Source organism: Barbatula barbatula, assembly GCF_947034865.1.
Source record: "Barbatula barbatula genome assembly, chromosome: 14".
In the NCBI taxonomy this organism is placed as follows: Eukaryota; Metazoa; Chordata; class Actinopteri; order Cypriniformes; family Nemacheilidae; genus Barbatula; species Barbatula barbatula.
The window spans coordinates 20,130,438-20,155,281 of NC_136777.1; the positions used below are offsets into that span (position 1 = coordinate 20,130,438).

General features: G+C 40.7%; 1 protein-coding gene across 3 annotated transcripts in view; it reads left to right on the forward strand.

The window, feature by feature from the left end:
• ubr2 (ubiquitin protein ligase E3 component n-recognin 2) overlaps positions 1–24,844 on the forward strand; it is a gene marked incomplete at its 5' end in the record, with an annotated part of 31,641 nt that overhangs the window by 2,835 nt on the left and 3,962 nt on the right. The window contains 39 exons of one of the 3 annotated variants that reach the window (XM_079473105.1): positions 5,640–5,899; positions 6,772–6,850; positions 9,170–9,280; positions 9,589–9,719; positions 9,826–9,964; positions 10,088–10,150; positions 11,052–11,172; positions 11,279–11,386; positions 11,555–11,643; positions 12,184–12,453; positions 12,670–12,833; positions 13,368–13,467; positions 14,344–14,472; positions 14,590–14,773; positions 15,726–15,787; positions 15,867–15,977; positions 16,079–16,144; positions 16,344–16,466; positions 16,569–16,632; positions 16,733–16,857; positions 18,506–18,558; positions 18,641–18,743; positions 18,823–18,871; positions 19,300–19,454; positions 19,538–19,640; positions 19,722–19,831; positions 20,062–20,142; positions 20,228–20,409; positions 20,521–20,726; positions 20,813–20,906; positions 21,196–21,354; positions 21,626–21,717; positions 21,873–21,951; positions 22,030–22,178; positions 22,262–22,317; positions 22,413–22,509; positions 24,211–24,278; positions 24,436–24,571; positions 24,656–24,752. In XM_079473105.1, coding sequence (XP_079329231.1) covers positions 5,640–5,899; positions 6,772–6,850; positions 9,170–9,280; positions 9,589–9,719; positions 9,826–9,964; positions 10,088–10,150; positions 11,052–11,172; positions 11,279–11,386; positions 11,555–11,643; positions 12,184–12,453; positions 12,670–12,833; positions 13,368–13,467; positions 14,344–14,472; positions 14,590–14,773; positions 15,726–15,787; positions 15,867–15,977; positions 16,079–16,144; positions 16,344–16,466; positions 16,569–16,632; positions 16,733–16,857; positions 18,506–18,558; positions 18,641–18,743; positions 18,823–18,871; positions 19,300–19,454; positions 19,538–19,640; positions 19,722–19,831; positions 20,062–20,142; positions 20,228–20,409; positions 20,521–20,726; positions 20,813–20,906; positions 21,196–21,354; positions 21,626–21,717; positions 21,873–21,951; positions 22,030–22,178; positions 22,262–22,317; positions 22,413–22,509; positions 24,211–24,278; positions 24,436–24,571; positions 24,656–24,752 — 4,568 coding nt within the window. The remainder of the gene's footprint in view (positions 1–5,639; positions 5,900–6,771; positions 6,851–9,169; positions 9,281–9,588; positions 9,720–9,825; positions 9,965–10,087; positions 10,151–11,051; positions 11,173–11,278; positions 11,387–11,554; positions 11,644–12,183; positions 12,454–12,669; positions 12,834–13,367; positions 13,468–14,343; positions 14,473–14,589; positions 14,774–15,725; positions 15,788–15,866; positions 15,978–16,078; positions 16,145–16,343; positions 16,467–16,568; positions 16,633–16,732; positions 16,858–18,505; positions 18,559–18,640; positions 18,744–18,822; positions 18,872–19,299; positions 19,455–19,537; positions 19,641–19,721; positions 19,832–20,061; positions 20,143–20,227; positions 20,410–20,520; positions 20,727–20,812; positions 20,907–21,195; positions 21,355–21,625; positions 21,718–21,872; positions 21,952–22,029; positions 22,179–22,261; positions 22,318–22,412; positions 22,510–24,210; positions 24,279–24,435; positions 24,572–24,655; positions 24,753–24,844) is intronic. The other 2 variants (XM_079473107.1, XM_079473106.1) reach the window with 2 other exon arrangements.

The window sequence follows — 24,844 nt, forward strand, 5'->3', positions numbered from 1 at the left end:
TACCCCAACAACAATACACTTCTATTTAACATGAGAGCAATTAAAGCACAAATGAGATGTTACATTTAATGCCTGATATATAGTTTATGCAGCTTCTCTAATAGAGACAAACTCACAGAACCACGTGGCCTAAGCTATCAATTCCTCCCCCAATAAAGATGTAACTTTACATGAATTAAATGAAACAGCCATGAATTAATTCATGTTGGGAATAAAAGAGCTGAATTGAATTACCTTTGTTGTCTATGCTCATCATTCATATTGCTGTTCACTCACCGTGTTGATGCTCAGGAAGTTTTTAGCATAGCCTCCACGTCTAGTTAACTTTTTAACCAGATTATCTTGTTTAAAACACCCTAAATTGTACTTTCATCGGCTATATAACCATTATTTCACTTTGTCCGCAGGTATTTAATAAAACTGACAAAAATATTATCAACGTAACATAACTTACCATTGAGATATGCAATGATTTATATGCCGTTTTGTATGTTACTTTCATGACAATGTATTATTCCATCACTTTCCCATACAATGCATTTAATTGTTCGCTGTCACATTTTGTCATTTTTTATCCATCCGTGATTGTGACTGTATCTGTGATCGATTCACTAGAAGATAAACGTCTTCTCTCTTTCCTGACCTGATGTGAGCATGCTCTCTTTCTCGATGAGCTCCGTGTGTGTGCGAGTCCTCGGGTCCCTACCAATAAGTTTGGTGCAGTGTATTTTAACAGTTTAGCTTTTCACTTGGATGAAATGAAACATTCAACACAGTTTCTACTAGTTTTTAAAATCCCAAATACTTAAAAAGGAATAAATCAGCCTATTTGAAGCCTTCTATTTATCATGTAGCATTATTTATTAAACGATATGTACATTACGTATTACAATTAAGAGAAGACAATTTATCATGGATTGACAACTGTGTATTTATTTACAAGAAACATGTTCAGCATATTAACTTAGCAGCCTGTGCTTGGTTATTGGGAACAGCTTAGGGCTTGACAAATACAACTTTCCTGTAGAATATAAAATAAAATAAAGACAGAACATCTAAGCATCTTTAAATTTAGCTTTAGACTTTAAACTAAAACTATTGTTTTGAGTCAGTCAGCCATCAGTTTTTTCTAATACACTTGAAGGACCACAGGTGCACAGCAACAAAAAATACAAATAAGTAACAACTTCCATATCTGTATCTATAACTTAGCTTTTTTTGTGGGCATTTATAGAGGGCATTTATGTCCGCCATTTCGCAATTAGACGGGAGTCGCCTGGCAAAAGCCACTCCAATGACGCGAATTTAATGCATGAATGAAGCGAGTAAAATTAAAATGTTCAAACGTCCAACTACTCGCGATAGCGTGTTTTATTCCCGCAAGTCGCATTGTGAACACACAGTTACTGTCCCTGCTGTAGGGTTGCTGTCTTTGAAACGTCTCTGTTACCGACAGCTGAGTGAGTGGCGTGTGAGTTGCTGAACGGTTTGCGCTGTTTTAGCGCTAGCTAATTTAGAAAACTCCTCATATTCCTTTACGTGACTAACCTTCAAATGTCTGAAGAGGTTGGTTGTGTTCAAATGTTTTGCTGTCTTTCCGCCTCGTGGAATTTGCTTGGTACACACATTGCAGATTGCTAATGTATTGTCTTTGCACACACCTTGTACAATTGCCAGACCGGTGAAGCCATTTTTAGCAGCGGGTAAAAAATTGTCTCGCGAGTTTTGCTTCATCTGATCGCCTTTTCTGTATCGGCCTTTATAGAGACCGCCGATCAAACATCCCAAAGCAATTATCGGTCGATTATGATCGGCGACCGATCAATCGGAGCACCCTTAACTAACACTATAGAAAACTTTTGGCATTTAAGGGTTGTAATGGGAGTTGTATTTGTTTTAATGGAAACTATAATGCTGTAGGCCTACACTGGTATTTGGATTCTGTTGGTGTGATGTAATCTGGCTGTTGGCAACCAATAGAACAACAGTAATTCCTGTTTGAATAATGCCCAAAACACACTTCAAAGGGGATTTTGTAATGGTTTTAATGGAAACTATTAGAATTTCTAAAATGTTTTTTTTTGTTTAATTTTGGCTGGGTAACTATACCCATACTGTGCTTCACACTATTGACAATATTGAGCTGAAGTTTGACTTAGAAAAATCGCACTGTTTGTCAAAATAAATCACAATTAGATATTTTCGCCAAATCACACAGCCCTAGTTTCAGACCCCTCTATTTATTTATTTTTCATTGGTAAGAATGACTTATTTTTTTTAACAAAGACAGTAACAGTGCACTTTATTTTCACTCTTTCAGACCCCTCTATTTATTGGTGTATAGATGCAAATGTTTTTCTTTGTATGCAAGAAGGGAGTGATTGTTCTTAATAGAATAGTTTGTTCAGTTATGTTGTTATCAGTATAACAGTTAATAAACATCTGTTCTGCATATCGGGTTTCGTGCACATGAACATGAAAAATAATCGGTAGCTGTATCCGTTTTAAAAAACCAATATTGGTCGATCACTAGTAAAAACATCCCTTATGGACCTTTAGATCAGAGGTTTGGGTTCCCAAACTGTGGATTGCCCCCCTCAAGTGGGTAGCACAGGGGAATAAGGTGTAAGGAATAAGGTCACTTGGCTGGTGTGGTGCATTACAGTTAAAACAATGAATTTGGGCAGTTTAAACCCCTGGTTCATCGTGCTGTTAATGCGCTGGTGTCACATCCGTGAAAGCACAATAAATGTCATTGTTACATTTTGGAATAAACTTTGTGTTGGAATGCACTGCAGTAGCCAAGTGACTTCATGGGTCAGGACTTGGGAAGCTTACATACAGTATTTATTTGATGAACTCATTACTCCATGACTTATTTTAAAAACCATATTACACCCACACATTAGCTCTGAGAGCACGAAGCGTTCTTATATTTTTCGCCATGCTTGCTTCCTTCGGACATAATGTTTACAGTACTTATTATGGGACCAGCGCTTGTCAGACAGGACAAACTTTGCCAGCTGAAGTCCTTGAAGTTCGGTTTAAAGGTATGGAACATACCAAGCACAATGTTCTCACAAGCATTGGTCTACCACGTGCAGTATCGCAAATGGACCGTAGGCGGGCATTAGCCGGAGTGACGCAAATCTGACCCGGAACTGAAATTAGAACTACAGTTCGTGTGATTCGACTCCTTTTTTCCCAAGCCAATAACTTTGTTGTTCATTCACTTTCGGCTTTACAACTTCGCGGACTGACAATTACACACAGCAATATTACACACCGCATGGAATGTAAACAGCTGGCTGATCAGATTGCTGACACAGAACAACATTTCCCTGACTGTTATAAGACCACTGCCTGGTTCATCTTCTCCCAACATACAGACAAAATCCAAAATCTGCTTAGCCAGTAGTTAGGACTGTAAAGAGATGGACATCTACCTCATGAACAGTTAAATGTTTTACTATGCGATTAAAAACATGTGCAATAAACAACGATATGTACTCATATTTATTATACATATGTTATTGATATTATATTCAGCTATCCACATTCCCCTGCATAACTTGTATACAGCACAGTATAATTTGTATATAGGATAAAATATACTGCCTATTGTCCTTTTGTCTAATATTGTCCTTTTTGTCATATGTGTATTGTCTCTCACATATTTATTTTTAAGTTTTGTTACCTGTGCCTTGTCACATATTTAACCTGTATGTGCACAGGAAGACACTACGGACATAATGTCTAAACAAGGGGAAACAACAAGTCAGGATTTATACTTTGGCTGAAGATTTTAAAGTTTGGTTTAATGACGAAAAACGTATCAAGCAAGCAGAATGTTTACTTTTCACTTCAGATTTCTAACACACATTCTCACGGCGGTCAGCCTGCTCCTGTTTCTCTCTGTATTGTGTATCTGCCCCGGTTGCATTCATTTGTAAATTGTGTGCATTTATTTCGTCCATATGATAGAAAGGTCGACTAATAGGCATCTTAATACCAATTATAAAACGAGTCCGACCCACAGACACATTTAAGCAGGAAAGTTACTGTGCACTTTTTAGCCAGAAGTTTGGTCTTTTAACCTTGCATGGGTGCCGAGTTTCTGCGTCTAAGCTTCAGAAGGAGAGAAATTCTCTGGTACAGAAACAGTATTGATAACGTCGAGAGTTTATCTAGCTATAAAAAGCGGACAACTGTAAAAATTTAGCCGCTGGGCTTGTCACAAGGATTTGGTACCCGTGCATACGTTGATAGTTCCAAAAAGTTACTAGCATTCCCAAGTTGCATAATATTTAATCAATGAAATATAAAACGCTAGATTAAGAACGAAGGATACAATTATTTATATCTCACCGTTTTCTTGTGAAGATATCAGGTAGGTAAAAAGTTAGCAGACAGAGGGGGACATCACAGTGTTATGCCACTGGTAATCTGTTTGCCACAAGAGGCATCATCATGTGTTCCACAACAACGCTTAGCTGCTCACAGACGCACCTGCCTGTTTATCGGCCTAATTTGTGGCACAATCGGCCGATTCCTATTCATAACCTCTAGTTGACCATCCGGTAGAGATGCGCGGATCAGCTCAAATGTCACCCGAATACAAATCATCCACCCGCCACGCACACTTATAATTTTCTCTGATCTAGATATCCACACCTGATGATCACATTATTCATAACAATTAGAATTTGTTGTTTTTAAGCGTGAAGTCAGCGGATCATTAGTTTTTAACAGCAGCTTCCCTGACGTTAGAGCTAATTTGCTTCGATAAATAACACACTGATCTTAGGCTGCTTTTAAATAACACTTTTTTTTGCCCAGAGTTGCCTAAATCTTTTTATAAAATAAACACAGGCTTTATTACTCCCTTCAGACATTAATGCGGATATCGCGGTTTCTTTCATTACAACACAGACACACTAACTATAATGTTAAGCCCAAAGCAATGACTGGATAAACTAATAGACATCTGAGCCAAGTGCAGTTGACGCTGATTTTATTTAAGTCTCCTTTTTAAATTTTCTCTCGGATCTGTTTCGCCTCCATTTCTTTAAGAATGGACCCCCGGGCCGCCCCATCCTCGCGACGCAAGTTTTTTTTTAACTGAGAGTCTGCAAATTAGTGCTTGTCTGCCTGATGAAAATGCATTTAAAACCCGATCAGATTTTAGAGAATGTAGTTACTATTTGCATAATTAATGACTGATCTTATCCACCTGCATTAACCAGAATGTAGTTTTTTATTAACCGCCCAACCCGCGGATTATCCGCAGCACCTCCATCAAGGTATTTCTCGCTTTCGTTTTCGGACATACTATTGATGACTTGGACTCATTTTCACCTACTATATAGTACGGAAGTAGGCGATTTCAGACGCAGCGAGAGTTGAGTCTAAAGAAATATGAAGTAAACGTGTTACAGTAAATCTATATTTCCCCCAAAATGCACATTTGTGATCATAAATAAACGAAACAGACGAGGGTAAAGTATGTCTCATATCAATAACATATTATTTTGCTGGTTTAGTTTGCACTCCTGACAAAGCCCTCTGTTATACTGTTGCTAACTTTGGCTGACTTTTGTCTAATTAACTTTTGTCTAATTTTACCCATCCATCCACAGAGATGGCTGCAGGTGGACAACCTGCCCAAAGAGGTGTACCAGCATTTGGCCTGCTACGTGCCCAAGATTTACTGCCTGGGACCTAACCTGAACCCTCAGAATGAGGATCTGCTGGCCCAGCTGCTGCTTCAGTCCCCGATGGAATGGTATCTGTGCGGGGAAGAGCCCACCACAGGCTTGGCCAAACTGGAACAGAGCAACCAGCCCTCACAGCTCTGCGGCCATGTTTTCAAAGTTGGAGAGCCAACGTATTCATGCAGGTAGAGGGTTTTCTTCTTTAGGCTACATCTAGAATGATTCTCAATTTTGACTGGGCTTGTGTGAATGTACAGGACCTCTACAGTTGCTGGATGGCTGGAGAGGTGAATTAGGTCAGGTTTGTTGGTTAAGTCCTTAAGTCAATATGTCTGAAAGCTGGCTAATAGGCCAAAGGTGACTTGAATGTGAACTCGAACATTCTGCTCTTTGAGAAACTGGAGGGGCTCGCACATATCTTGCATTATCACAGTGGTATTATATTGTAATTTTCTTTATCCTGTGATGTAATGTGCCTCAGGCTCGATTTCAGACTCTAGCGATATGACTTCCTGTTTACTGCCTAGATACGTTTCTTGACAGTTGAATCTAATGCTAGCAAATTGGATTTAAATGATGGTCCAGTGTGTAAATATTTGGAGGATCTATTGGCAAAAATGCAATAATATTTACATATTTACAGAGGTGTATTTAAAGACCTTACATAATGAGGAGTTATGATTTATTTTACCTCAGAATGAGCTATTTCTATCTAGATACACCGCTGGTCCCCTTACAGGAAATTCGCCATGTTGCCCTAAACAGACAAACTTCTCTACAGAATGCTTTTCCTAAATCTCTTTCGGCAAAGAAGTGAAAACTTGATGATATTGGCACACTGTCATCCACCAGTGCTTCAAAAGGGAGAGGTGGAGTTAGCCGTTGGTTGCACGTTGCAACCTCACCACTAGATGGCGCTAAATTTCATACGCTGGCTCTTTCAATAAAAATTTTAAACTTGATACCACAGTAAAGCAAAAAGGCTATTGAATAAAACATTTTTCTTCTAAAGCTCATGGGAGGTTTGTGTGACTGTCATAATTTGATTCCTCTTCAGAGATTGTGCAGCCGACCCAACCTGTGTGTTGTGTATGCAGTGCTTCCTGGGCAGCGTTCACAAAGAGCATCGCTACAGGGTAAGAGAAAACAAGCACAACATACATTTCTTTCTTTAATGTTATTAAGCGTGAGTGGAGCAGCAGCAGATGGCCGCACCAGTGCCACGTGGATCATTTGCGGTATGCAACTTCTAAGAAACTCAGGGTTGAAATTTTGTCCCGGACTCTGTGTCAGGGAGGCTGGTCATTATGGCTTGTGACTGGTAGGAGTGTAATTCATAGTGCCGTTTTTGTACCTTGCAAGAATCTGCTGTTATCTGTGTTGAATTAATGAGCTGGTGTTTAATATTTTATTTCATCTTTATCTCTGACTCCGTGGAGTTCTGATGGCATCTATAGCCACATTTTATACTTTCCAAATGAACCAAGCTCATATATCCAATAAAATTGGCCTTTAGAATAGTGTGTATGTAATTCAATTAGGGGTCGATCGTTTATTGACCTGGCCGATTATCAACATCGATATTAACCCTTTTTAGGATTGTCTACGCCGATATTAACCCTTTTTAAGGATTATCAACGCCGATATTAACCCTTTTTAAGGATTATCAACGCCGATATTAACCCTTTTTAGGATTATCGACGCCAATATTAACCCTTTTTAGGATTGTCGACGCCGATATTTACCCTTTTTAGGATTGTCGACGCCGATATTTACCCTTTTTAGGATGCTCGACGCCGATATTAATCCTTGTTAGGATTATCAACGCCGATATTAACCCTTTTTATGATTATCAACGCCGATATTAACCCTTTTTAGGATAATCAACGCCGATATTAACCCTTTTTAGGATTGTCGACACCGATATTAACCCTTTTTAGGATTGTCGACACCGATATTAACCCTTTTTAAGAATATCGAAGCCGATATTAACCCTTTTTAGTATTATCGACGCCGATATTAACCCTTTTTAGGATTATCGACGCCGATATTAATCCTTTTTAGGGTTATCGACGCCGATATTAACCCTTTTTAGGATTGTCGACGCAGATATTAACCCTTTTTAGCATTATCAACGCCGATATTAACCCTTTTTAGGATTGTCGACGCCGATATTAACCCTTTTTAGGATTGTCGACACCGATATTAACCCTTTTTAGGATTGTCGACACCGATATTAACCCTTTCTAAGAATATCCAAGCCGATATTAACCTTTTTAGTATTATCGACGCCGATATTAACCCTTTTTAGTATTATCGACGCCGATATTAACCCTTTTTAGGGTTATCGACGCCGATATTAACCCTTTTTAGGGTTATCGACGCCGATATTAACCCTTTTTAGGATTATCGACGCAAATATTAACCCTTTTTAGCATTATCAACGGCGATATTAACCTTTTTAGGGTTTTAAGGTGATCAAGCATCAGTTGACTGAATATGCACTTGCACATCATTTTTAAGTCATGCCATATCACAAATACAAGCAATAAAACATAAAATAGCTTGTAAATGCGTGCTCCCAAAAAACGATATTCAGTCAGTGCGGGACATTGCTGGCGATCAAAATGTTTGACCATGTTAAGCCAGCATGTTTAACAGTGTAAAGAAGTCAGAATGCATGAAGAAGTATCTTTAAAACTCCACAAAAACTCACCATAGAAACATAACTACAAAAACCTTGAAGTGTCTACTTTTAAATGATCCCATTACACACAAATATTCTCTGAATAGGTAATATGTTAGAAAGTAAAGACAGGTAGAGTTTCTCCCAAGTAAGCTCATTATGTGATCACATCCTTGCGCAGAGTGCTCGGTTTCACATGATCTGCTCAAGCCCCCAAACAATGGCACAACAAGTTTCTTCGTCAAATATGTTGATTTTACAGCGCGTTTGGGCAGTGTAAAGACAGAAAGATCTTCAGCAGGTCCTAAACAAAGAGGTTTACTTCCCCTTTAAAAGACTGCCACTCCAAGGATATACGATTTCATTGTAAAGAGCAACGGCATTAAGTGGAGCATATTCAACGGTGCATATTCTTTCTGTTTACCATGGTGTTGCTATAGTAAACGTGTAGTAGCCATGGATTTTGGGCAATGGTTTTGTTATTTTGAATGTTGAACATATTTTTCATTTTTACACCAGACATGTACAGTATATCGGTTCAAAATATCACTTATCGGTCTACTTGATCTGTCATAATCGATATCGACATCGTCCCAGAAAAACACATATCGGTCGACACCTAAATGCAATGACACTGTTATACATTTTTCAGTTTATTGCAGATGAGCTCATAACTCTAAAATGAATATGATCAAGTTGTGGTATGTTGGAGATGTGGGCTGTCTTGTGCAGATGTTTCTGTGTGTAAGTGTCTGTTTATTCTCTGTAGATGACCACCTCAGGAGGAGGAGGCTTTTGTGACTGCGGCGACACAGAAGCCTGGAAGAAGGGCCCTTACTGTCAGAAACACGAGCCCAATATCAGTGACTCTTCACAGAGGGTAACACATTTTCTTTTATAGTATTAGCCGCAGAAATTAGATTTTGAAAGATTAAGACTGAGTTTATTAAGTTGAGTCTGTTGTTCTAGGATTGGGCTTTGAGATATTTTGAGAATTTCATTTGTATGTCAACAATAGCCCAAAAGAAAGGTTCTGTTCACACAGAATCTGTTAACTGCAATTTACCGGTAAAGACTGTGTGTGAAAGAGGCCATTTTGTATACAAAGTTATGAATTTTACTAATACAACAATTGAATAGCTTACATTGTCAGGAATGAAAACTGACACTCCCTCTATTGTTTTGCAGGATCCGTTGGCTAATCTGTCAGATGAAATGATCGCCCACACATATAATGTTTTCTCTATCATCCTCAAATATGCTGTGGACATGCTTACCTGGGACAAAGAAGACGAGCTGCCAGAGGGGCTTGAGCCACCGTAAGACACACATAATGCTTTTCCAGAGAAACATTTCAAATAGTTAAAAAATAATTTTGGCCACAAGAGCGTTCATCGTGTTTAACGCTCTTGTGTTTCTCTGAAGGGTGCGTGGAGACACGTACTACTGCATGCTCTTCAATGATGAAGTCCACACGTACGAGCAGGTCATCTACACGCTACAGAAAGCTGTGAATTGCACCCAGAAAGAGGCTGTTAGTTTTGCAACTACAGTGGACAGAGATGTAAGCGCCTCAATGTCAGGTTTCTGGTGTTGTTGTTGTAAGGCAGCTGGTTTGGCTGCAGGTTTAAATTTAAAATGTCTGGTTTTACTTTCTGTATTGATTGCTGGTGTTCACTTTTTTTAGGGCAGGAAGTCTGTTCGCTTCGGGGACTTCCAGTTCTGTGAACAGGCCAAATCTGTTATTGTGGTAAGTTCTAAGCAATCATAAATCCCAACAGTTCGCCTCAGATGGATTAACCTATTGGGTTGGTTTTCTTTTTTTATTGAGACCTCTTGGTTCTTTCTTTGCCAGTGAATGCAAGTGTTTCACACATCTGATCAATAGGTTTTGCATTTCAGTGTAATGGGGTGATCTGTACTACATTAGTAATAATGAGGCCTCTGTACTATGAATGACTGAGAAGGTTACATTGACACCATTTTAAGTTATCATAGTCATGGACCTGCTACAATACTCTTTTAAAAAAGAGAGAAAAGCTCAATCGTTTGGACAGATTCTAAGCAATTTCAAAGACAGCAATCTCATGATGCATTGCTACACGTTATGATGCAGGCCAATTAGATTATGGAACAAAAGTCAACATGTGGTTCACAGTGTTTTTGTGATGTTTGCTAACATAGATATAAAAACTAGATTCTGCATTAGCATCTGTTTCTATGGGCCGGTATACGAAGGTTGTCTGCCATATTGGAACAGTGCCAACATATTAACACTCAAGATCAAGCTATCTGTATGATTATGAAAACAGATTTATTGTTGCGTGAACTCAAACATTATATATGCTACACTTATACATGACAGCAACGATATCCCATTTTTCGGGAATTTTAATCCCCTGGTTTTCACAACCATGGCTGCGCAGCTCAGTGTTGGGGCTTTTTAGTCATCTAAGAGTGACGTCAATGGACCGTTCCAAGATGGTGGACACGTCTATGTGCCTGGGGCGCTTAAATGCGGCATCTAGGTATATACAGTGTATATATAACGAAATCGGCTCATAGCAACCATTCACTCCACAAAAAAACAACCATGGTTGAAAGAAATTATGTTTGTAGCTTGGCACATTTTTTTACCCCTTTTTTTGCAGAGAAACACAAGTCGGCAGACAAAACCTCTGCGTGTTCAGGTCATGCACTCCTCTATTGTGGCCCATCAGTGTTTCGCCCTAAAAGCTCTCAACTGGCTGGGACAAATAATCAAATACTCAGGTCTGCCTCTCCGTCCTTCTATCACACCGTTCTGTGTCACTTTCTATCTGTTTGTGTGTGTCTATTCCTTTCAAACGGAAGTAAATGGATATATGTTGCTGAACAGATGCACTGAGAAGGATCTTGTGTCAGGTGGGTCTACAGCGAGGACCAGAGGGAGAGAACTCCTCTCTAGTGGACAAACTCATGCTCTGTGACTCCAAGATGTGGAAAGGTGAGTGTTCTGACATATTGCAGGGCTCCATGAGTTTCATAACAATAGGCGCAGATCGCATTTTAGCCCAAATCATTGATGGTTCAAGACAGTTTTGAGTAGATTGATGTTTACTTATCAAGCTCATGTTAGGTGATCTAATGGCTCTTAAACCTGTTTTAACCGCAGGAGCCAGAAATGTTTACCACCAGCTCTTCATGAGCAGTCTGCTTATGGATCCCAAGTACAAGAAACTTTTCGCCATTCAGTTTGCGAAGGTAAGTCTTTGTTTCACAGTGACACTTGACATTTGACTAGATTGACAGTACTACATAAGAACTTAATTATTGAAGGACATTTACCCACATAGTTTGAATATAATATGTTGATAGGATCTAGTATATATTATAAATAATATAATATTGAATGACAAACCTCACTATGAGCCTCTATCCCATGTTCAGTGAATATAATCTCATTTAAGCGCTGTTACTCTAGCTCTAGTCAGTTGGCTTCCCCTTGCAGTCCTCAGACCGTCCCTGCTGTGTCCGACCCAGTCATACTGTGACAGCCGGAAATCTGTCTCCTGGGCTGCTAGTAGCATTTGGGTGTGACTGGATGTGCTGGCTGATATTCAAATCTCAGATCAGAAATTATTTTAAATCCTGAAGGTCACGTCAAGTAGTTTAAGACTCTCGTCCATTACCTAGCGCTTTCCCTGCAGTTCATGGCGGGAACTTTGAGTCTGAGGATGTAACTGTAGGGTAAGATGGCCCCTGACCTCTGACCTGGAAGGTGAATGTACCCCCTTCCCTTAGAATTACCGGCGCCTCCAGACAGATTTTATGGAGGACGATCACGAGCGTGTAGTGTCAGTGACCTCTCTGTCAGTTCAGCTCTTCACTGCTCCTACTGTGGTGAGTACTGTCAATCCCACACACCTCTCCTCTCTCTCTCTTTCTCTCTACCTCCCTCACTGCTTCCTGCAGAACTATGAGCGCATGCAGAGCGACTATGTGAAGGACGATCACGACAGGGAGTTCTCCGTCACTGACCTCTCTGTGCAAATGTTCACCGTGCCTTCTCTGGTGAGTATGTGTTAGAGAGATGGGCGCGCCGTGAGGACTTCCCTTTTCAGGATGTCTCTTCCTATTCCTATTCTTGTCTCTTCTCAGGCCAGTGCAAGCATTATTTAACAAAATGTAATAAGAGTGAATGAAAGTGTTGCCTGATGTATAAGACATGTTTGTATTCGACAAACTGTTACTTATGGACTCGAGCTATCCTAACCATTCTTCTTCCAGGCTCGGATGCTGATCACAGAGGAGAACCTGATGACCACCATCATTCAAACTTTTGTAGACCACCTGAGACACAGAGACCTGCAGGGCCGCTTTCAGTTTGAACGTTACACTGCCCAACAGGCCTTCAAATTCCGCCGAGTCCAGAGCCTTATAGGAGATCTCAAGTAAGATAAGGGAAAGTTGATGTATGGTTTAAGGAACAGGTCACCCGAAAATACAAATTCTGTCATCATTTACTCACCATCGTGTTCTTCAAAATCTATATAAATGACTTTGTTCAGCACATAGAAAGATATTTGAAAGAATGCTTGTGACAAAACACCTCTTCTTGGCCACCAATGAATACCATATTAGGAAAAATGACAGTGGTAGTTAAAAGTGCCACAGAACTGTTTGCTTTCCTACATTCTTTAAAATGTATCTATTTTGTTCAACAAAACCAAGACGTTTTAAAGTAATTTTCCTACTATTATAGTCAGAGATGGCCAAGAACAGTTTGCTCACAAGCATTTCTTCAAATATCATCCTTTATGTCCATCAAACAAAGACATTTATACAGACCTCAAACAACTCGAAAGTGAGTAAATGAAGATAAAAATCTTAATTTTTGGGTGAACTATCCCTTTAATTTTATAACCCAAGATGTTTAACCATAATTTTGGTTCATGTTTTTCCATTATTTGTATGTCATCGTGCAGGTACGTCCTGATCAGCCGTCCTACAGAATGGACAGACCAACTCGGGGAGAAGTTTCTGGAAGGTTTCGAAGGTTTCTTGGAGCTGCTAAAATGCATGCAGGTGACTCTCTGACCCTGAGGTTGTGTGTGTGTGTTAGGTTATTGAGACGAGGTACAAAGGTTGCTTTCACACTAAAGCTTTTGGTTTGGGGCCATGTGTGTTTGACCTCAGAGTTTGAGTTGTGTTGTTGCTGTAGAAGCAGTTTTTCAGACTGTATCTGAGTTTGCTTTTAAAGGGCTTATGGGGGTACGCACTGTTTGAACTCCATCATGTGCAATTCACATTATATCAATCAGTCTCACATTTATTTAAGGTTTTCTTTAAAAACAGCTAACTTTATCTGCATGTCAGTCTGTAGTACTTGTTCTTGGTTATGCAAATGTTTCATAGTTCTGACCAAAAGTCAGAAGTGGAAGTAGGTGGTATTCCATTTTGGCTTGAACCAGAGTTACGACACTCGATCACGCCGCTGTGTGTTCACGTGGTTCATGGAACGCTCAATAGTTCCAAACAATTCATAGGTGTCAACCTATTTGAATGAATTTTAGTGGAAAAATATTTGCATACATTTAACTTAATATATTAGCACATTATGTACAATGATTAATACATTGACTACATTTATAGCAACATTTTGTCCAGGGAGTTATATGAATATAACATCTATGCATATAAGATATGTCTGCCAACTTCTTAAAATGCATAAACATGCTGTTATTTCACCAATTGTGCAGCAAATGCGTTTGGGAGACACTGAAATGAATGGGCTTCAGTAATGTGTTTGGAAGTATTGCTGTCAGTCAAGTTACTTTTGCATTCCATTCTTACTATCGAGGTCTATGCGAGTGGCGTTTTTCAAAGAGCTCTGGTTTGAACCAAGAAACCGGCCCGACTGTGTAACAACTAAGAGTGTGTGTGTTTCTTTTCTTTTCGCAGGGAATGGACCCTGTAGTGCGGCAGGTGGGGCAACACATAGAGATGGAGCCGGAATGGGAGGCAGCATTCACTTTACAAATGAAGCTCACACACATCATCTCAATGATGCAGGAGTGGTGCGCTAGCGACGTGAGTGTCTGATACACGCCCTATTAAACACTGTTGATCAAAAATAATTTCAACTTTTGTTGCCCATAATGTAAGGTGACGCTGGAATTTTTGAGACTTGTTGTTTGTCGGCTACAGGAGAGAGTGCTGATTGAAGCTTATAAGAAGTGCCTGAGTGCGCTGACTCACTGCCACAGCGGTTTCACAGACGGGGAACAGCCCATAACTCTCAGCATGTGCGGCCACTCCGTAGACACCATCCGCTACTGTGTCTCTCAGGAGAAAGTCAGCATACACCTGCCTGTGTCACGCCTTTTAGCAGGTGAGACTTAATGTGACTGAAAATAACTGGAGGAATGTTTTGGATTGTAACTATTTTTATATTATAAGATGAAATTTACATAACAAAGGAAATTTCATTTTCTTTATGTTAAAGGTGCCGTTCCCTGTGATGCCACTATTCAAACTTTAGTTAGTGTGTCATGTTGCTGTTAGAGCATGAGTAAAGTCTCCAAAATGATAAACGCTCAAAGTGAAATCAGACTACAGCCCTTTACTTCCCGGGTACATGTCACTATTCTGAGATTTTGACCGCTGTCCACCGTTTTTTTTTTTTGATTTTGAGTAACTCCGCCCACAGGAATACGCAAAAATTAAATCTGCTTGTTTAATTTTCCAATATAAAAAGGCAAAACTAACTCTTCTTTTATTAGATTGACCTTTGCACATGCACTAGCAGATCCCTGTTTGTTTGTAACTGATGATGTGAAGTTGACGCCATTGTTACTGTTTATTGCTAAAAGCCAAACTTTATGAATACTGGGCACTGAGAGGGGGACTGACCAATCACAACAGGCTGAGAAGCGGAAGCTCGCTGATATGGTTTGGGTGGGACATCTTCAGACACACCCTTAAAGCGGGTAACCAATTGCGATAGACAGGATCAGCTTTACCAATCAGAGCGCTTCGGAAGGAGGGACTTTATAGACACCGGAGAAAATCAGATCGTTTTGTGAGAAGATGGACAGCGGTGAAAAATAGACTTGAAATATAAAGCGTTTTTTAAACTAGAAACATAAACATCCATTGTTAAACACCCAAAAACATAATCAAAGCTTTAAAAAACAGCCCAAGAATAGCACCTTTAAGAATTAAATAGAATTATTGTATATTTTTCTGATAATTTGTTTTCGACATGAATGGAAAACATATTTTTTAGAGTTATTAAACTTTAAGGACCCTGGTGTTTCAACTGAACTTTCTCCCTCTGTAAGGTTTACATGCTCTGCTGAGCAAAACAGAAGTTGCCTATCGGTTCCCTGAGCTTCTGCCACTTGTAAGTTTTGTCTTTCTGAGCATTTTATGCTTTTTACAGACTGTTTTTGGCACTTTTAAGATCTTTTTTTCTATCGTAGAGTGAACTGAGTCCACCAATGTTGATTGAGCACCCGCTCCGCTGCCTCGTGCTCTGTGCCCAGGTGCATGCTGGGATGTGGAGAAGAAATGGCTTTTCGTTGGTCAATCAGGCAAGAAGCTCTGGCTTCAATTGAATGATTTTGACTTTTTTTTGCTATGTTATTGATAGTGTTAATGCTTTTCCATAAAAATGCTTTTAAATTTGTTTCAGATTTATTATTATCACAACGTGAAATGCAGGGTGGAGATGTTTGATAAGGACCTCATCATGCTTCAGGTCCGTAGTGTTCACAAACCTCGAAAAAATACTTTCATATAATGTCATGTAGTGTTTTTTTTCTGGAAACTTCTGTCTAGCTTCAGATTTTATTTTATCAGTAAAATTTTAACAAAAAAAAGTGTTATTATATCGCTTTAATGTTCCCCTTGTTTGTCACTTTGAATTAAAGTGTCTATAAATGTTGTTTTGGATGTAGGCTGGAGCTTCCATGATGGATCCAAACCACTTCCTGATGATCGTGCTGAGCCGTTTTGAGCTCTATCATATCTTTAGCTCGGCAGACTGCAGGAAGAGATACAGCCGAGACAATGCTAACAAGGTCTTTTTACCTTGCCTCTCTATCGCTCTCTCTCTCTCTCTCTCTCTCTACTGAAGCTGATTTATGTTGCTAATGATGTGTGTGTGTGTATGTGTCTGTCAGGATGTGGTTCAGCAGAACAACACTCTAATCGAGGAGATGCTGCACCTGGTCATTATGGTTGTGGGTAAGTGCTGATCAGCTCTCAACACACTGCAGCTTAGGCTGTTATTTAACCAGATTAGACACCATAGACGGTAAAATGACAAGTGTTGTTATTTCCTTAGGTGAGAGATACACAGCAGGTGTTGGTCAGGTGGAGGGCACTGATGAGATAAAGCGAGAGATTGTTCACCAGCTGTGTATTCGACCCATGGCACACAGCGAGCTGGTCAAAGCCCTGCCGGAGAATGTGAGTCAAAGACTCTTTCTTTCATATGATTCATGTCATTCAAATGTTTTAGCTTTTACTACAAGCGAATACCCTTGGCTTGTTGAGTAACATCCTTAACCTGGCTAAAATTGGTGTATTACTGCCTTTATTGAAAAGTCAATAACAATATGTCAATGACAAATATTAATAAACATTTACATTTAGGCATTTGGCAGACGCTTTTATCCAAAGCGACTTACATTGCATTATCCTATACATTTATACATAGGTATCTGCAATCCCCTGCGATCGAACCCACAACCTTGCATTGTTAACACAATGCTCATACAACTGAGCTGCAGTAATACACGATTAATAATGTTTTTTCAAACTGCTACTATAATACATATATTATGTAAACAAAAACTTTTATTAAAGATTAGTCACGTTTGCAAAATCAGAACGTCTATTACTGTCATTTAAAACAAACATTAGACATAGGCATTCATAAAATGAGTGTTCGCACCAAACGCGGTAAATTGCGCTATTTGCGTGTAGTAGGACGCTTGAAAATTTTGAGTTTCCTCGAATCATTCGCGCGTGAAATTCGCTTCATTACAGAAACAAATTTGTGTCATGGACGGTAGGGGCTTTTTTCAGGCGGCACCATTCTCGCTGCGAAATGGCATGATATGGATTTTGATGAGAGGGTAGCTAAGCATTATGTGCTATGGAAGGCTGAAGAACGACGTAGACTCGTTCGGCGCCGTGTCTGGGTCCATCAGATCCTTCAGAGTCGCAGTCCTTCATTGTTGTTTCGGATTTCTGCCTCCGCTCACTATGTCATAATCACGTCCCTACTAGAGCAGGCTCCTGATTGGTTAACGTGGCGCGAATTTTCGCCAAAGTTCAGATTTTTCAACTCGGCGAATCACGCTGCAAGTAGACCTACTTTTCTTTGCATTGACTTAACATGTAAATCACTCGCGCTTAACGCTTCATTCACGTCTGGTGTGAACGCAGCATTAGTGTCTGTACAATCAAAAGTGCTGTTCGTGATTTTAATATGCAGGGGTCCAGGCTTTTATTATGAAGCCCATTGTACCCCTGTAGACTGACGTCATTTAGATTAATGTTAAAATTTCCATTTTTATAGAAAATTCTGCATTGTTCTCCTCCTGTTAAACCGAAGACAACTTTTCATGGCTTTTCTGTTCCGTTCTTGTCCTGAGGCTGTGGAGTAATGTACCACCCTGCAATTGGTTGTCCTTAAATATTGATACATTTGATTTCCAGTCTTAAAACTGCTCTTTTGTCTTCAGCCTGACAGACTTCATTTCATTATACCCGCTGTCTAGATTTCTGTCTTGGATAGGGCTGGAATCCAGTTTTTCACAGTGATTTTGTTTTGACATCGGGTTCTGTTAAGGGAGGTGGAACGTCTGACGCCTCACAAAAAGTGCATAAGATATGCAATTTTGTGTCTGATCTTGGACACCGTGTGCATGACAATACTTACAAGTATTGATTTATTTTACAAAAGCTTAAATTTAGGAGAAGTCAAGCAGTTCTTTACCTTTTCTTTCTGTGACGTGAATGCCACCTAGTGGTAGTTTGAGCATGTATTGTAAATTCCCTCTAAAAACAATACAGAAATATAATCATCATCTCTTGCTTTTGTCCACAGGAGAATAAGGAGACGGGCATGGAGAGGGTCATTGATAGCGTGGCTTTGTTTAAGTGAGTGTCCTGAATAAAAGAGTGCTTCATGAATATTGTTGGTTTGGTTTGTGTGTAACCCTGTATGTGTTGTGTTGGACAGGAAGCCTGGTGTGACGGGCAGAGGACTTTATAAACTCAGACCAGATTGTGCTAAGATGTTCAATCTTTACTTCCATCATTACTCCAGAGCAGACCAGTCCAAGGTAACAGCACGTTGTACATACTTGTACATTTTATCCCCCAAACTGTTCCATTTTAAATTTGTTTTTGAATGTTGTTTAGGCTGAAGAGGCTCAGAGGAAGATAAAGAGGCAAAATGGAGAAGATTCAGGTAAGCATCCAGTGTCGACAAAATGTAAAATTATAATGGGTTCCAATACACTTGCCAGAGGGGAACTGGAATCCCCTGGTTAGGCCTGGTTTTCCTCCGAGTTTGCCTGGCCGGGGGGCTGCCAGAATTTTATAGTTTTATTTAATTAACACTGCATATAGGAATTTATAGTCTGTCTGATATTTGACCTGTGTTTTGACTTCCATAACATTATATGTTTTGCTTATTGACAATGTTTTCTTGTACAGCTGCTTTGTAACAATGAAAATTGTCAAAAGTGCTATATAAATAAATCTGACTTGACTTGACACTTCTAACGTCTTTTGTCATGTCGCCTTGCGCCGGTCGCGTCCGGCGTAGACACTGTGTTTAGTTAAACATCAGTCTATAATCTAAGGTATAAATTATTTCATTGTTTTCCCCTTCAGTTTTAGCTCCTCCTGTTCTTCCTCGTTTCTCTCCGCTGTTCGGTAGCCTCGTGAACATCCTGCAGTGTGATGTACTGCTGGGGATTCTGGGAGCTGTGCTGCAGTGGGCCATGGAGCCCAGTGGAGGACATTGGTCCGAGTCAATGTTACAGAGGGTACGTCTGTGTCCCAAATGCCAAGATCTGCTTTCATGACATTCATCTGAAATGATCGAATCTGTACTCTCTGACTCCTGCAGGTGCTGCATCTTCTTGGCATGGGTCTGGTGGAAGAGCAGCAGCATCTGATGAGCAGTGCAGATGATACTGACACCAGCTTTAACTTCACGGTCAAGATCTCCAGTAAGAATTTCTGTATCATGGCTCACTTCAGTGTCATAGCAGCATTTTTTTTAGACGGTTGAGCTGATGTTTTTCTTGTAGGACCGGGTGAGGCTCCTGGAAACACTCCCAGCATCTTGGCTTTGTTGGAAACCCTGCAGAATGCTCCTCACCTTGAGGTTCACAAGGACATGATCCGTTGGATTCTTAAGGTGAAGCAGATCACCGTCTGATTACAGAGCCATCTGTTATGCGAATATTGCAACTGTCCACTAGGGGGCAGCAGATGTCGATCAACACGTCTGATTCTGATCTGCATCTGCTGCCTCCTAGTGGAAAGATGAAAGAAAGACTTAATTCATATAATTCATCATTTTACTAGCCTAAAAAAGGCAAAGAAGACACGATTCTCTGAATTTTGATTTTGTTTTTGTTCTAACAGATGGTGGCTCACATCAAGACCACCCGTGAGTGCACAGCTAGTGTGGCCCCCGCTGACAGCTCAGGACACAGCCAAGAGGAGGCGAGTCCAGTAAACATCACACACACTCCCATCATGAACCTTTAATGTCATAATATCGTCTCACTGCATGCGTGTCTATATGCAGACGGTGCGGGATAAAGATAAGGCGGAGCGGAAGAGGAAGGCAGAGATGGCACGCCTGCGGAGAGAGAAGATCATGGCTCAGATGTCAGAGATGCAGAGACACTTTATCAACGAGAACAAGGAGCTGTTCCAGCAGAGTCTGGAAGAGCTGGATGCCACCACTTCAGCATCACTGGAACACAGGTGTTTGTATAGATATAGAAGTATTATCGTTTAAAAAGGCATGACTTTAATTGTTTTTCTTAATGAATACAGTACATACATGTGAGGTATGCTAACCTCTGTCTTCTGTAGCCCCAGTACGTGTGACAGTACTCTAGTGTGTGTGGGTCCACGGCGGTGGCGTGCCGGTGGCCATGACAGGAGGCAGGTGGTGACTTGTATCCTATGCCAGGAAGAGCAGGAGATCCGAGTCGACAGCAAAGCTATGGTGCTCGCTGCCTTCGTCCAACGCTCCACGGTTATGTCCAAGAACCGCAAGAGACCTCCATATAACCCGGGTCAGTCCAAGTGTGTGAATCATCCTAATCGATCTTGTTTTTTGTCTGGTCTGTTTTGTGAATGACGATCTGTGTGTGTTTAACAGATAAGTATGACCCTCTCTTCATGCACCCTGACCTGTCGTTTGGCACACACACGGGCAGCTGCGGGCACATCATGCACTCGCACTGCTGGCAGAGGTGAGATTAGCATTAAAACTATGAGCGTTAGGAAAAATTCTGTTTGATTGTTGAGCTTTCGTGTTAACGATAAATGTACTCATTCCTGAAGTTCCACAGAATTCACAGAAAATATTTAGCAAGGAATTACCAAATGAATTAGATTTCTCATAAAAACATATATGTGACTGATGTTATATATAATAATTAAATATATGGATATATGAAATTGCTGACAATGATTTTTGTTTCAATTCACACTGTAGTAACGTCTGTATTTTGTAACTGTGCGTAATGTCTCCTCCTGCAGGTATTTTGAAGCGGTGCAGGCCAAAGAGCAGCGTAGGCAGCAGAGGCTCCGCGTTCACACCAGTTACGATGTGGAGAATGGAGAGTTCTTGTGTCCGCTCTGCGAGTGTCTGAGCAACACGGTCATCCCGCTGCTGCCTCTCACTAAGACCACCTGCAGGTACTTTAACGCATACACCAAACTGATCCAGTCCCCATACTGATGTAAAGATGGAGCGATGTGCATTTGCGCATGAGGAGTTTGTGTAATACGCTTGTCTGTGATAAATATGGCAACTTCTCTGATCCGTTTGCGTAATAAGAGACTAGAAGCCCATCTTACCCGAGCTCAGCATTGCGATTAATATACTTCTGCTAGCACGCTAAGCCCTCGACGTGCTTGATAATTCAGATGAATGGATTGAACTGTGTATCTGTGTGTTTGTGTGTAGCACTGATCAACCTGATCTGAAGCAGTGGGTGAACATCACCTACCAGCAGATCAAAGCGATGCACGCTGCTCACAGGAAGACTACACCCACCAGTGAGTAACCCTCTGAGTTACACGGAGACATGATGAGACGCGCAGTTTATTCAGATTTGCTCTGATGCCATCCTACCTGATGATGATGCAATACTTTTTTGTGGACACATTCTTTAATGTGGTGAATCGAAATAATGTTTTTGTGGTGTGTACAGGTGATGAAGGTGATGGAGAGACAGACGGTGCTCATGACTGCCATCCTCCTGGTGGCTTCAGACTGGACCACACTCCAAAGTAAGATAACTGCCTATTACCCATAATTCAACTCAACATGTCCTGGTCTAGTCTAATGGGGCAACACATGTCTGTTAGGAACCCATACTCAAGCACCATAAAGGAGATGTTGACCACGTTTGGCACGTCCACGTATAAAGTTGGTCTTAAGGTGCATCCCAATGAGCAGGACCCTCGCGTGCCAATCATATGCTGGGGCAGCTGTGCCTACACCATCCAGTCCATAGGTCAGGCCATTTGAAAATCCTTTTCAATAGTGTTCAGTTCAACATTACTCTTAAGTAATGTGAAATCTTTATTTGTCACACAGAGAGATTGCTGGTGGATGAAGAAAAGCCTTTGTTTGGAAGTTTACCATGCAGACAGGTACTTGGATATTCAAATCATACACACTTATGTTGTTGTTGTTGAATAAATATCAAACATTAGTTTGCCTCATCTAATCGCCCTCTCTTGTGTAGGACGACTGCTTGAGCTCTCTGACTCGTTTCGGCTCGGCCTGCTGGACTGCCTCATCTCAAGCTGTTGTACAGAGTCATTTTATCAGGCTCCTAGCAGGTGGGATTCAGCACTCATTCTGCTAAACCTAGATCTATATACAGTACATAGATGCCTCATTTGCGGCTGTTTATGTTATACGTATAGAGTGCATCATAGTGGGCCGATCTATTATCGTGAGGTTGTGTAACTGCAGCCGTAGTAATACACATGTGTGAACATCAAAGCTTGTGTACTGTTGTGTAGACGGATATTATAATTGAAATTTACAATACGACAAGATAAAGGCATTAGTTAAGTTAAGTAGATTCAAAACCTGTAATATTGAGTTTACATGAATAGAGAAACGAGTAACACATTCTAAACCATGAAAGGTTATCTCATTTCTTCAGGAATTTAAAGGGACTGTTTGTAATTTTTTGGGAGGATCTACTGTCAGAAAAGCAATATAATATACATAATTATGTGTTCAGAGCAGAGGTCTTCTCGGGTCCAAAGATCTTTACCCGAACCCGAGACAGACCCGATAACGTTTTTATTTTAAAGCCCCGACCCGATAACGTTAGACCCGATTCCGACCCATCGTATATATTTTTTAAACCCGACTAGACCTGAATGTAAACCGACGTTTATTAATGAAATTGATATGGAAATGAACACGTTGATCCTCTTGTTTTGCTCTGGCAAATTGCGCAAACTGAGGCTAAATGGGTTGTGCCAGTTTTAGCTGAATCAAATCTAAATAAGTGACGACATGGCAACCACACGCGCGAACATTCTGTCTCAACAATGTGTTCCAAACCGCGTAGTACTGAAATGTGTGCGTCTTTTAATATCTACTTCTGGTCGCCTGGTGGAAGTATGTTTTTCCTGAATACGATGGTAACTACATCGAGTGCAAACCCCTGCAGCGTTGGAAACTTCGGGATTTCAATTCTAAGGTGATTTCAGATCACCGCGACTTTCGGAAGATTTGCGTGGCTTTCAACCGATCGGCTGAGGGTTGGAGGAGAGTTGGTAAATACACGCACACACACAAGCGACGCGCTGTTATTGTACAGGATAGTTCGGGTCTTCCTCGGGTCAATTAAGCAAAACAATTTTTTACTTTATATTACCCGAGACCCGAAGACACTGATAATATACCCGACCCGTGTCCGAAGCTCCCGTGAATCTTTTAGACCCGAACCCGCTCGGGTCTCGGGCCGGACCTCGGGTTTTCGGATCTAAGTGGACCCGTGAAGACCTCTAGTTCAGAGGTGTGTTAAGACCTTACATAACGAAGCGTTATGTCTTTATTACCTTAGAATGAGCTATTTCTATCTACATATTCTGCGGGTCCCCTTGCACGGAATTCACCATGTTGTTTCTACAGTAGCCCTGAACGGACAAACTGCTCTATAGAGCGGGTTTCGTTAATAGCGGGTATCTTCTTCAACAAAGAAGCGAAAACAGGACAGCATCTTAGTCCCGTGAGAGCCACAGTAGTGCTCCGATAGGGAGGTGTGGAGTGAGCCGTTGGTTGCAATTCGCAACCTCCCCACTAAATGCTGCTTAATTTCATACCTTTCATACCGGACCTTTAAATTTCAACAATATGTTGAATGTAGACGTGTCTGGAGCGGTCAAATGTGGCATCTCTGTATACATGTCACATGTCTTATGTCGTTAACCACACAAACCATTCTGTCATGATGATATTATTTTAGAGAATAAATGATAACACCCCATGCATTGATCTGAATGTTTTTCTCTGTGCAGCCCTTGTTCCTGATTCCCAGGTGGAGAACACCCCATGTATTCTGGATATAGACATGTTCCACCTGCTGGTTAGTAAACATTCGAAAGTTTCTTTATAAAATACATTGACGTGACGATAAAATTATTCAGTTTTGCGACATTGCACATATTCTGATCTTTAATGGCAACCTGTGGGTAAGATGTCACATGTCATTTGAACTCTGTGTGTGTTTGTGTATGTGACAGGTGAGTCTGGTGCTGTCCCATCAAGCCTTTCACTGTTTAGATTCCTCAGGGATGAGTTCAGATACAGCACAGCTGCACTTCCTGCAGCTGGTTACCGTTGCTCTCCTGGTCCAGATTCTCCTCACCTCCATACCAGGTCAGCATCCTCCCCTTCATAATCATTGATACTTCTACATTGTCTGTAAACATGTTTTTGATGATGTTCATGGTGTGTCATCAGAGGAAGTACAGATGGAGCAGGAGAGCGGAGGAGCAGAGAGGGAGGAAGAGGAGAGCGTGTGTATGCTCTACAACACTTTGAGGAAACACCTGAGCAGGTGAGAGGTCACAGTTTAACCTGAGCCTGGTACTTGTGATTTTCATTTTATACATGTAAAAATTGTTCATCCGATCAGTCCTTTAATAAGTT